The sequence below is a fragment of the Anser brachyrhynchus genome, assembly GCF_964034855.1.
Source record: "Anser brachyrhynchus genome assembly, chromosome: 17".
In the NCBI taxonomy this organism is placed as follows: domain Eukaryota; kingdom Metazoa; phylum Chordata; class Aves; order Anseriformes; family Anatidae; genus Anser; species Anser brachyrhynchus.
In genome coordinates, this window is record NC_137710.1 from 415,301 (window position 1) to 428,422 (window position 13,122).

The window sequence follows — 13,122 nt, forward strand, 5'->3', positions numbered from 1 at the left end:
AACCTGGTGGCACGTCCTGTCGTTGTTACTAAGACTCTGCCATTTTATCACAGAGATTCAAGAAAGCCCTGTTCCCTTCAGAGACATACTTCTAGAACAGCAAGTGTTGGAAGAAGTCAGCTCAGAACTGCAAAAAACAGAAGGAAGTTGTCTAAAAGCCTGACCTTGAACGTTTTTGTATCTAGTACTTAGTATGCCAATATGTATATGTATCAGGGACAGGTTGGAGCATTCTTTGAGTGTCCAGATGCACGCTCATGCTGTGGGTTGATGCACACTACCAGTAGCACATACCTGCGTGTGCCCTTCCCTCATCCTTCTGCCAGATGCGTGAAGCACAGCACACAGCTCTGCTCGTGCCAGCTCCCAGCTGGAAGCATTTGCTTCTCTCTGAGAACGGTCAGGGAGACTTGAAACACCCCAGCTCTCATTCCATCATATAATTTATCCCATGTGACCTCATTTTCTCATTATTTATGTACTTTCCAAAGAGAAGACCTTTTTTTTTTTATCCCTGTCAGAAAGAGTACTGTCCATCTTCTCTTACATGGTGACATCAACTGCGTGGGATCTTATTGGTAAATTACTGTGGCTGGTATTTCACTGGCCTCTGAGAAAGCCGTTCCACAGGGAACTGCAGCAAATGCTGCCTGTACAAATAAGAAGCATACAGGGGATTGTGCTGTCCCTACAAAGTCTCTCCCACATCTTCCTCTGAGAAGGCCTTGGAGAGGGGCATCAGTTTGCTGCCAGCCACTACAAAACAATCTGAGAGGTAGCCATCACAAACATCTTTTCTTCTCTGGGTTAGTCCTCAGACTTCCAGTGCTTTGTGGCTGTAAGAGAGCAGATGACAACATGTGCATTGCTATTCCAACATGTGGCCAGGACAGGAGGATATATCCTAAAAGATACTTCAGGGTGCAAATGGAAAAAGTCCAACTCTGGGTTAAGCACATGGGTACCCACACTGTACCTGAGCTTGCAGATCAGATAGGAGGACTCCAGCGACATAAATGTCAGAATTAGGGTATACTTACCTCACCTACACTGTTCCCAAGTCCCAAATCTATAACCTGTATGCTCAAGTGCAGAGCTTTGGTCTTCTGGCATAGAAGAGAGTGTTTAGATATTAAAAACAATAACAAGAAAACATGTTCTCATTCGCTGTTCATTGAATGAAAGTGTGTTTGCTGCTGTTACAAACCCCTGTTGTGTCACACCAGGGTCCTGGGAACTCAACAGAAGGGAAGAGTTGTTTCAGAGAGCTAGTTCACATCCCCTGCATTGGCAACCCAGCCCTGCAGCTTCTGCCTGTTACCCCTGCAGACAGATGCAGTTAGTTGTCCTGTTCTGCGATCGGTGGAAAGCTGTTAGAGCAAGAGCAGAACCTGCACTGCAGCACAGTACGGGAGACTGTAAGAGGGTCACATGCACTTCAGAAGTAGGCATGTTCCTAAGGTACAAGCCTTGTGCGGCACCATGTCCGTCACAGGACCTAACCTGATGTCTCACCTGATGTCTTCTAACTGCTGTACACAGAGGTCAAGCTGGGAATAAAACAGCCCTGCCTGTTGACCGAGCTCCTAGTGTGGTGGGCACTGGCCACGCATGCTTCTTCAGCAGGTCCCGTTACAGACCTCCTGCCACCATGCTCTTACATTTTAATGTCACCATCCCACGTCACATACATGCAAACCTGTGTTTAGGCAGCGGGACTCCAGTCAGTAAGCTCAATCTAACAAAAGCCAGGAGCTGCTGACGTGCTACTACACTGCCTGTATTTGATACCTGCGCGGGGTGAGCATAGGCCAGAGGGCTCCCATGAAGAACAGCTTGCTGAGGAAGCATCCTGTCCAGCAGCAGAGACCATGGTGAAATTGTATTTACAGGTCTGAAGTGGTTTGTCTGTATGCAGTGTCTGGAATCAGCAGGATGCAGCTACTCAGATGATACTATCGTGTGTGGTATGATCTGGATATAAACAAAGAGAATAAGGGTTTTGGAGGGAGCACACATTGCAGCTGGCTGAGTAAACAAAAGACAAATGTTGTCCATATGGGGAAAGAGCAGCAGCAGGGGACTACACTGAGCCAGGATTTTGAAAAAAACAAATAAAGGAAAATACAGAATGCTTGAGAACTTCGGGAAGCAGACTCTTAAAGCCCTACCACTGTGTCCTGGCACAGGCCTTTGTAATTTCTTTGCTTAATAAAACAAAGCCAGTAAAGGCAAAAGTCTGAGTGGCAGTTTCCATAGCATCCATCTTTCACATTGCGAGGGACTTGAATGAAAGTATGTTTTTATAGGCAGAGCATATTGAGGATGTTCTTTAAAGCCATTTAATTGTGGGAGGGTTGTCTGGCAACATTGAATTTCCCCATCTGAATCTCTACTCTCTTCTACTCTGTTGGAGATGATGTGTAAATGCATCATTAGTTCTAGTTACTGATGGACAAAACTTGGGAAAGATGGCTTCAAAGGGTGGACAAGGATGAGCCCATAAGTAGGGTCTGTGGCCCTTTTTGGGGAAAAGGATGAAATGCATACATGTGGGGACACGGACATTGATGCTGGAACAGGAGTCCACCGAGTGCAAAAATATACTGTTGCTACCCATAAACTAAAACTGTACATTTAAGTTTCCTGTGGGTTGAAAGCTGACAAATGTCCATTCAAAACAGCACTTTCTTTTGTCAGCAACAGGGCAGCATTATTCACAATGACAATCTTTGCAAGTGTAAACATTGTCAACTGTACCACAGCCAGACATATCTACATTTTTTGAGGAAGAATCATTTCCTTTCCAGAGTGCTAAACTATAAAGTTTTGCCCTCCCTTTGTCAGATCTTGTAGTGTTTGTTTTTCTGATTTACCTAGTCTTTTCTGTGGGCATCTCAAGCAGTGTTAAAGGAGAAGGAGCTAGTTAGCACAGCTGTGAAGAAAAATCTGAAAAATTTGAAAGCTAATGCTTGGAAACTGAAAAGCAAATTAGGACACTCAGAATGCATTATTTTCAACAGATACTGAGTTTTTACCCAAATCATGTTTTTTGAGCACCCAGAAACAGTGCTAGCCAGCTGCTTTGTTCCTAGGGCATCATTTTGCCACAGGTTATGCTTTAATTGCTATGGAAACAAGAATAACACTGAATACCACATGCAGAGGCATACTGGGGAAACTTGACCTTTTTTATCCTTTCTGTGCCCTGTGCTGAAGAGTCCCATATATCCCAGTGGTTTAGCTGAGAGCAGGGCTGGGCCCTTGTTCCAGGGACATGGTCATAGAGTCTCCTCATTTTTCTGTGCTCTAGCTCTGAATGGCCAAATTAGAACTGGGATTGTTTGTTTTATCATTTCCCCCCATTCAATGTCTCTAAGCTCCACCAAAAATTTCCAGCTAGTTTATCCTCACGTCTCACTGGCACCTGTGTTGTCCTCTTCATCTCCTTCATTGTCCCGTTTTGTCTCCAGCATTCAGCACTGCATGTCTCTGTAGTACCTGAGAGACTCCTATAGAAAGATTTGTTGTTATTAGAGAAATCACTACATGAACTCATAGAAGCTCTGCGTATTTCCCTTTTTGGATTAAAAACCTGAAGGTTTTGACTCTGAAAGCTTGCCCTTTTTTTTTCCCGTTTTTCCCATTTTTCTGTTGTCCCCACTTTGCTGTTTGTTATATTAAAAGAAATCTGTTGGATAAAAGGGCAGCTGGAGAGTTGATGCTCTTTCACACTACGGTGATAGCGTGGCCGCAGTGCAGGTGCCTCGGTGCAATCCCCTCCTGCCACCGACGGCCCTCAGCTGAGCGGCGCCACCCGCACGCGGTGCCCGGGCACACGCACCCCGCTGCGGGGGGGGGGGGGGCTTCTCTCCACAGGGGCGCGCCGCAGGTTCTTTGCGGGCCGTCTCACTGCGTACTCTAGGGATTAATTTCAACCTTCTTTTCACGCCTCCGAAGTCTAAAACTTCTCGGCGTTTTTCTTCTTTCGCTGTTTTTAACGAAAGACGGCGGTGTAACGCCACCGGCAGCCTGACGGGCCGGAGGGCGCAGGCGGCTCTCGGCCCCGCAGCGGCCAAGCCCACCCCACGCGGCGTGCTCCTCGCTTCGGCTCCCTTCTGCCCTCGTCTCCTGTGAGCGCGATGAAGCACAAAGGGAGCTCCTTCGCCAGAGGGCAGCGGCGGCTGTGGCAGCCGCGGCTCCCGGTGTTAAAGCCCCAAGGCCGCAGGGAAGCGCCGCCCTGCAGTCACCCTCAGCCGCGACGGGCCCGTTCTGCCTCCCGGGGGGCGGAACCGGCCCGCAGCTCCCGGCGGTGCCGGCGCGCCCTGCAGGAGGCCGCTCTCCCCGCGGCGCGCTGCACGAGGGCCTTCAGCACGGGCACCTTCACCCCTCTCCCTCCGCGGGCCCGAGGCCTGCTCGCGGCGGGGCCGCGCCTCAGGGCGCTGGGTGCCGCTGTGGGGGCGAGGCGGGGCGGTCTCCGGGGGGGGGGGGGGGCAGAGGGCGCCGCGAGCCGGGCGGTGCCGCCGGCGTCCCGCACGCACGGGGGGCGGGCCCGGGGCGGGCGGCGCGCCGCCATTGGCTGCCCCCGGGCGAGGCGCGGGCGCTGCCGGGAGCCGCGCGCCCTCGGATTGGCGGCGGCGGGCGCAAGCGCGCGGCGACCCCGCGCACGCCGGGGCGAGGGGCGGGTGCGGTGCCCCAGGGCGCGGCGGGATTGGGCGGGCCGGCCCGCGGGGGCGGGACTTCCCCCCGGAAGCGCGCGGTGCAGCATGGGCGGGCCGTGCCGGTCGCGCGTGCGCGGTGCGGGCCTGCGCGGGGAAGATGGTGCTGATCAAGGAGTTGTGAGTGCGGCTGGGGGTGGCGGGCACCGAGCGCTGGGCGCCTCCTGTGCGGCTCGGGGCCGGGGCCGGGGCCGGCGGGCGCTGCATCCGGGGCGGGTCCCGCTCGGGCCCCGTGGGGGCTCTCTTGGCCCCGCCGCGCCGGAAGCGCCCGTCCCGCCGGCGGGCCCAGCGCGGGGCCGCGCCGCATCGGCCGCTCCCTGGCGCGGCGGGGCCGGGCCGGGCTCCGTGCGGCGGGGTCGGGTCGGGCCGGGCCGGGCCTCCGCGCCTCGGGGCTCCTGGAGCGGCTCCGCGGCGGGCCCGGGGCGCTGCCGGCCGGGCGGGGCCCGCTCGGTGCCCGGCCGTGCCCTGGCGGCTGTGCGCGCACCCGGTCGCGGCCCCGCGGGCAGGCTCGGCCCGGCCGCTCGTCCCGACGGCCCTCCTGTCCGCACCGTTCCGGGCCGGGCTCCCCCGGGCTCGGGCGTTACGGCGGTGCCGGTGCCGCTGCGTGCGCGGAGCCCCGGGAGCTGGGCTGCCGGCGGGACCCGTCCTGCCCGGGGGCGTCGTTCCGGCAGCCCCTGCCCGTCCCGGTGCGGGTGCGAGCTCTGCCTTCAGAGCTGAAGCTTGCCGCCGTCTGAGGCGGGCCCTGCCTCTGAGCCTGGCTGTGTTTTTCCTCGGTTTTTCTTTGGAGAGTTCCCAACTGAGAGTGAAAGTATTTCAGCGAGGTGCACAGCTAGCCTGAGCCCCCAGAGTCCTCATCCAGTAAGCGTTAAGGAAGAAGTTGTAGGGAAACACCAACTTCTGGTGTGCTGGGACGGTTGTTTCTCTCTTCTCAAGGCTGCCGCGCGTTCCTCTGTGCGAGGGGAGCCAAGGGCACTCAGGCTGCTGAGGCCTTTTTCTGTAGTAGTTTAGAAACACCTAAACAAAAACGTGTCAAAACCACTGTTCTCAAACTGTGCAGCTATTAGGGGATAGAAAAAGTTGAATGAACTAACTGTAGCTCTTATAACTTTTTTCCTTCTAGAGCAGTGGGCAGGCTACGTTCGTATACGTTGCATCAAATTTTAATGGTCACTCAGTTTGTCACTAAAGGAGATAGCATCACTTCAAAGCCCTGGCATCCACGCAGTTGTTCTGTGATACTGTTTTGTAACTATGATAATTCGCGTCATCTTTGTCTGTATTATTATGTATGTTGAAACTGCAAAGTATTGTCTCTACAGTGCACTGTTGCTGTCAGAAATCAATTTCTGCATGCCCTCCTGCTGCCGTTAACTGTAGAGTTTATTGCGTTACAACTAAATTGCCTAAAATGCACCTGCTTTTGGCACCCAAATGAGATGTCAGCAGCGGTTGCTTCTGAATGATTCATAACTGCTGTAATTGCCAAAATTCATCTGTGGGCTCTGAGGGCCTGTCCATTTGTTCTCCTCTTAAATTGTACAGGCACGGCCGTTTGTTGTGTAACACGAAGAAAGCTGACACCCCAAAGTTCAAACAAATTCAACGCCATGCGAAGTTACAGTAGAGTTGGAAGCAGATCCTAGATTTCCTGTCTCTTTTGTGCAGCTTTTAATATTCTCACCCTGCTGCCTACCGCTCCCTTTATCACCTTTGTAACACGCTTGCTGTCGTTTTGATTTTACTTGGGCTTCCTGCATTATAGCCGTGCAGTTTTACTGTCGTATAGCGTTTCTGAAAAGAAAACTCAAGTTAACTCATTTTGACGCTTCTGTCTTCAATATATTTATTACAGTGCATGTCTGTTATCTGAAACCTAATTATTCATTTTAATTAATTTTCTCTCTTCTTCTTTTAGCCGAGTGGTTTTACCTTGCTCAGTGCAAGAGGTATGTCCTCATCCTGCCTGTCCTTGTTTTTGGGGGGATGGGTGGGAAGATGTCAGTGTATTGTTTGAATCTGATTAGCCTGGATCCAAGTGTTTCCTGTGCTGTGCGTCCGCCGCCCTGGCACATGTAAGATACTGCATGTGTAAGCCACCAGTCCAGCGGAGTTAACTATTGCAGATCAGTGAATTCCAAAGGAGGCAAGAGTCTTTAGTTTTTTTTCTGAGCCACTCCACGGCTTACAAGCAAGAGAAGAAAATTGTGCAACTCTGCACTGCAGCAGAATTTCCCTGCTGATCAAGGCATTCAGTGACTCCAAGCCTTTTCCTAAAGGCAAAGGTAGGAGCCATCTTCTGAGATCTGTGGCCAGCAATTTAAGTGACACTGAAATAGATTTAACTGAAACTTGCTCTGAAATGTCTAAACGTATTTCTGAGGGAAAAAGGTTGAACTGCCTACAGTTTCCATTTCATGGGACCTGTGAGGGCGGTATCTAGTTGGTTAAGAGTATAAATTTGGGAAGGTTGGTGCTGGAAATCAATCACTGTAAAATCTTGTAAACTGAAAATTTATACTTTACCAAGTTAAAAAGAACTTACATACTTTGCTTTTACTATGAGAAAAATGAAGAATAACAGATCTGGTGCTCTATACCAACACGTTGCGTTAGTGTGAAACAAGCTGTGTAAAAATCTGGTACTTGTGAACCACAGATAAGATAAGACAACGCTGGTAAAATTTACTAAAAACTTTTTCATTTATTTTTCTTTCCTAATCATTTTGCTTATTCTGTCAAATTCTCTATGCTTTGAATATTTTGTCTGACTTATATATTGAAATTTTGCTTCTCTTCACTTTTCAGTATCAAGTTGGTCAACTTTATTCTGTGGCAGAAGCTAGCAAAAATGAAACAGGAGGTGGTGAAGGAATTCAAGTCTTAAAAAATGAGCCTTACGAAAAGGATGGTGAAAAAGGACAATATACCCACAAAATCTATCACTTAAAGAGGTGAGAAAAACATAAACATGTATTGGTCAGGCAGTTAGTCTAAATGATCTTTGGATGTCCGTACCAACTAACTATTCTATTCTATTCTGGTCACTTGTTATTGATCCACAAGTGTTTAACCAGCTATTGCTTACTACTCTGGGGCACTTGTGTTTTTTTTACCACTCTTAAATTTGCTGAAATGTGCCTGAATGCTCTGGCAAAGAGTAATGGAAAACCATGCAAAATGCCTGATTCATGAACAGGCAAAAGCATCTCCAAGTACGAGTGATCTGAATTCTTAGCATATAGCCAAAATGATAGGTCAGTGTCAGGGATACTTCGTAGGATAGCCCAGAGGACAGGAATGTTGATATAGGGTAGAGAAAAGGAGATTGGTTATTGCATTATAAAGCAAGAATGTGTTTATTTGATCTGCTATTTAACATGAAGTTCTTGTTGCCTGAATATTGTTTTGTAAAACATTCTGTAAAGCATCTCGCAAGTTCTTGCAGTGTGGTAACTTTTTTCTAGGAGATAAAGAATAAGTTAAAAAGCATTTTTAGAAGTTACATACACCACAGAGTGGGTAGAACCTGGTTATTTTGAGAACTGACCCAAACAGTGTTTGAACCCTTAGGGCTTAGTGGTTGATGTTAATCCAGAGGGCTGCAGTACCGAAAAGGGAGTCATATTGTTAAAGCTGTGAGGATTAGTATTCAAAATGTTTGTAATTTAGGGGTTTGGGGGAAGAATCTAAAAAAATTAAAGAACTAAATACATTGAGTATGTCTGCTAATGGCTACTTGTGGGGGAGGCAGAAGGGTGACGTGGGAAATAAATGCTGAACAGTAGTACTGCTCAAAAGCATCTGCAAGTTATGGTGTGTCAGCAACGTGAGTATAAACATGAAAGCAAGCTCCCTTCTGGACTGCGTTATGCAGGATTGTTGCATGCAGTGTATGGGTGGTAACTCATTTTGGTTGGCTTTGTGCACTGGACTTTCACATGTACGCAAGCTAGAGAGAAAATAGAGTATAGAAAGAAGTGTGGGCAGTATGATGTGTAGGAAATAACTGAAAGAATTGTTTGCTTATTCTAGAAAAGGAAAACTTCCAGATGAGTGGGACATAAGGTTCCTGCTATATAAAAAGGAATTATCAATTGGCAGTTTTTTGCCTTGAATCTGAAAGAAAAAAAAAGGACAGGAACTTACTCATCGTCTTTGGGGGAAACTGAGGAAAGAACACTTGCACAGACTGAACTCTGTCCATTCCTTATCCACATGAATACATGTAGTTTGTTTAAACTCATGTGCTTAAGGGTACCAGCCTCAAATACCCTGATAGGAAATACAAAATTTACCTTGTATGGAATTTTTTTTTTTTTTCCAAACATCCAATTTTTGTCAACCGTCATGGGCATGGTATAGAGTAGAAGGGACATTTGTCAGAGGTGGTAATTCTGCTGTTGATGCTAAGCTGAAGTTTTTCTCTTCAAACATGGCTGAAATAGCTGACTGGCCTTCCATCTAGGCTGCAGGCCAGCTGAGTTAGAGGCTTGCTTATTGCTGACCTCCACTTTTGCTAGAGTTTGGAGGTGAGATTCCTTGGGCAGTGCTGTCCCTCAGTGGTTGTCTCCACTATACTTGATGAGAAAAGAAAGCTTGTGTAGCACAACTTTCATTCTGATCAGTACATCCAAAGTTATGCATCGCTCCCTGTTGATTATCTTGTGATTACCTTTACCAGTTTCTCTTAATTATTTTACAATCAGTAACATTGTTGGAGTTCCCGCATATTAGACTGTGGGTAACTTATACATCATACCCTTTAAAATGCTAAGGTAGGATGTGCCTTTCTTTTCAGAGCGGCAGAAATCGATGGGATGCTACAGTTGGCGAACATTTTTTAAAAATGTTGTTAATGTTTGTTTTTCACAGTAAAGTTCCTGGTTTTGTAAGGATGATTGCTCCAGAAGGCTCCCTGGTATTCCATGAGAAGGCTTGGAATGCGTACCCTTACTGTAGAACAAGTAGGTCCCACATTGTGTGACTGATGTTGTCACTGTTCAGGGATGGTCTTAAATGGTTTAGAAGAGTTGGTGCTATCGAGTAGAAAATATATTTCACATTTTGTTGATTTTGTGAGAACTCATGTTCTGAAAAGGAGATCTGCTTCTGAAGAACAACCTCAGTGAATCAGTTTACTGGTTCCTACAGAGTCTTTTTACGCAGTGTCCCTAGTACAAGACTGGAGAGCTGCCTCTTTCTTCAATTGTAGAACAGAGCCGGTTAGAAAAGTGTTTAATTCTTTATAGTCTGTAAGAATAACTGCTTTATTTCAATTCTTGTAATTGTGTAAGGTCTAAGAGTAAGCTCTGTTTTGTTTTTATTGAATAGTTTGTAGTAGTATATAATGAACTTAAAAGGTTATGTCTAGTAAGTTGTGTTCTGCTGACCTAATGTGTACAAATCCTGTTTGACTAATTTTGAATGTTTCTTGTTCTGTGACTTAGTAATTGTATGTGAGACTGTTCAGAAACTGTTGTATCTAATAACATTTTTGTTTCCTTTTCAATTTCATTCCCTGTGTTTCCAATGACCAGTTGTGACAGTGAGTATTTTAGTTACTATCAGTGCTCTAATGTGTTTGGTTTTTTTTTTGAAATACATTTTATGTTATTGCTGCTAGAATTGACTCTGACTCCAGCAAGCTAGCTTCAGCCAGTTATATTTGCCTTGCAAGGGTGCCTGGCATAGAGCAACTTGTTACTCTATATGTCTGCTACTTGGCTATAATTTGAACTGTAATTTGTCAGAGAAATGCTTTCATTTTTTTACATCATGTTTTGTATCTTTGCTTAATATTACGGCTCTATAAGTATAATTTTGTATTTATATAAAAATTTGTCTATACCGTCTGTCTAGAAGTTAAGCTGGGTGGGCATAATCAGACTCATGCTTTTTGATTTTAATTCTTACAGAATGAATACATGAAAGATGACTTCTTTATAAAAATTGAGACCTGGCATAAACCAGATTTGGGGACATTGGAGAACGTGAGTTGGGATTTGGATACATAGCTTTAGTAATATTTGCCACACATAGTCATCCAGATAAAGTATACTATTTCTGGTAATGGCAGGTAATTATAAAAAGTCAAAGCCCTACCTGTTAATAACATAAAACAAGAAAAGTATTATTCAAGTCCATCTAAAGTGGTCAAAGCTGTTTCACCTAAAGAGGTACGAGAACAAGAAAAGGTTTTCATTTTTTTATGTTGAGGTCAATGCAGATGGTTGATTCTCACCCAGATACTTAAAAAGGTTTTCAGTAAGTGGAGATTTTTAATTTCATGTTATTCTACTTTAGATAAGCTAGTGCTACTTTAGCAATTTTATCTGAAACCAGCTTTGTCAAGGACACATTATAGTTCATCTTCATATATTTTTTAGGGTTATTTTTTTGAGGCAGCTGCTGTAAATTTTCCAGGTTTGGTGATAGTCTCATTTTCCTCCCTGGTTCATTGAGTTCATGGGTCTCTTCAGGAGACCTCTTTATGTACAGTGACAAACCTATTTGTAGAGCAGCCACAAAGGAATAATTGTCAGTATATTTTCAGTGCTGGGATGAATTGCTTCAACCATAAAGAAAGGATCATAGAATCATAAAGGTTGGAAAAGCCCTCCAAAATTACCTGGTCCAACCATCCGTATAACCCACTAAACCATGTCCCTAAGTGTTGCGTCCAACCGTTCCTTAACACCCCAGGGACGGTGACTCCACCACCTCGTTGGGCAACCCATTCTAATGCCTAACTATTCTTTATGAGAAGAGATTTCTTCTAATTTCCTACCTAAAACTCTCCTGGTGCAACTTGAGGCCATTCCCTCTAGTCCTGTCACTGGTTACACGCGAGAAGAGGCCAACCCCCAGTTCCCCACAGCTTCCTTTCAGGTAGTCGTAGAGAGCAATAAGGCCTTCCCTAAGCATCCTCTTCTCCAGACTAAACAACCCCAGTACTATGTGGATATGCTACACAGAAGGAGAGCATTTCTTATGCAGCTTTACTTGCTTTAATTTTAAGTGTAGTTATGCCTAACAGACTACACGTGTGTGGTGGTTTTACCTCGCCAGGCAGCTGAACTCCACCACAACCGCTCTCTCACTCCCCCTACTCAGAAGAGGAGGGAAGAAGAAGAGGAAAGAAACAACTCATGGGTTGAGATAAGAATAATTTAATTAAAGGGAAAATAATTATTAAGGGAAAATTGTTATTAATTAATTTAACTAAAGGGAAAGGGAAAAAGGGGGGGGGGGGGACAAGCAAAGGCTGTGTGGAAGTGCAGAGGAAAGAAATTACTCTCTACTTCCCACCAACGAGCGATGCTCGACCACGTCCTTGAAGCAGAGCCTCAATGCACATAGCCATTGTTCAGAAGGACAGACGTTTTCGCATGAGCCCACCCCTCCCCTCTTCTTCCTTTTTCCACCTTTTATTGCTGAGTGTGACATCATATGGTATGGAATATGGTTGGTTTAGGTCAGCTGCCCTGGTGATGTTCCTTCCTCCCCTCCTGCCCACCCCCAGCCCGCTGGCTCTGGGGGGGTTGCAGGGAGTCCTGATGCGGTGCCAGCACTGCTCAGCAGCAGACACAACACTGGTGTGATACCAGGGCTGTGCTGGCTACACGTGCAGAGCACAGCACTGTGTGGGCTGCCGCAGGGAAGGTTAACTCCATCCCAGTCAGACCCAGTACAACATGTGAAGTTTGTTACATCTTTAAACGTTTATGTACCTTCGTACCACATGCATTTCCTCCGGTGTGAACTAAAGGCAGGCTTATCATTTAGGGAACCTGCTAGATTTAGTCAGGTTATTGAAACCTTCCATGTTTGCACATTAGAACTTGTGAAGGCTTCTTTCTAGATTAAAAAGCTTGTCCAGGTTACTGAATGGGTAATATTTCTAATTAGAGCTTGAATTCTTTAGCTCTGATATCTGTAACGGAAGGATACAGATTAATCTTAAATCTAGGTCTCCTGAATGCACAGGAACTGAAGGCTTTGTGCTGGTTTAAAATTGGTTAGTGACTAAATTTGACTCTGGAATATAATTCCTTTTTAGAAAAGCAGAGGGAGAAAGGATAAGTTTTGAGAATACGTCTGTCTTTAGGAAGTCTAGAAAAAAATCATACATACTGCATGCATACACATTGTATGAGATAGACCACTTTGTTAGATGACAACATGAAAATCATTCATTTTTCTCCTTTGCAGGTGCACAATTTAGATCCAAACACATGGAAGAGTGTTGAAGTTGTCCATATTGACATTGCAGATAGAACTCAAGTAGAACCAGGAGTAAGTAAATGCTTTGATACTGGGATATGGTTGCAACATGCTTCTAATCCCACTGGTGCTTTTTGTTGGTTGTGAATAACCTAGAAGTGGTATGGATTTTATCTGACAG

The 13,122-nt window shown here is 46.2% G+C and overlaps 1 protein-coding gene across 2 annotated transcripts in view; it reads left to right on the top strand.

Annotated features, from left to right (window-relative positions):
- The first annotated feature begins 4,711 nt into the window (after positions 1 to 4,711).
- Positions 4,712 to 13,122, top strand: part of PITPNB (phosphatidylinositol transfer protein beta) — a 31,145-nt gene continuing 22,734 nt past the window's right edge. For both annotated transcript variants that reach the window (XM_080559013.1, XM_080559012.1), the window contains exons 1-6: positions 4,712 to 4,838; positions 6,634 to 6,664; positions 7,524 to 7,669; positions 9,591 to 9,696; positions 10,634 to 10,708; positions 12,930 to 13,013. In XM_080559013.1, the coding sequence (XP_080415139.1) occupies positions 4,819 to 4,838; positions 6,634 to 6,664; positions 7,524 to 7,669; positions 9,591 to 9,696; positions 10,634 to 10,708; positions 12,930 to 13,013 (462 nt within the window). In that variant the 5' untranslated portion in view covers positions 4,712 to 4,818. The remainder of the gene's footprint in view (positions 4,839 to 6,633; positions 6,665 to 7,523; positions 7,670 to 9,590; positions 9,697 to 10,633; positions 10,709 to 12,929; positions 13,014 to 13,122) is intronic.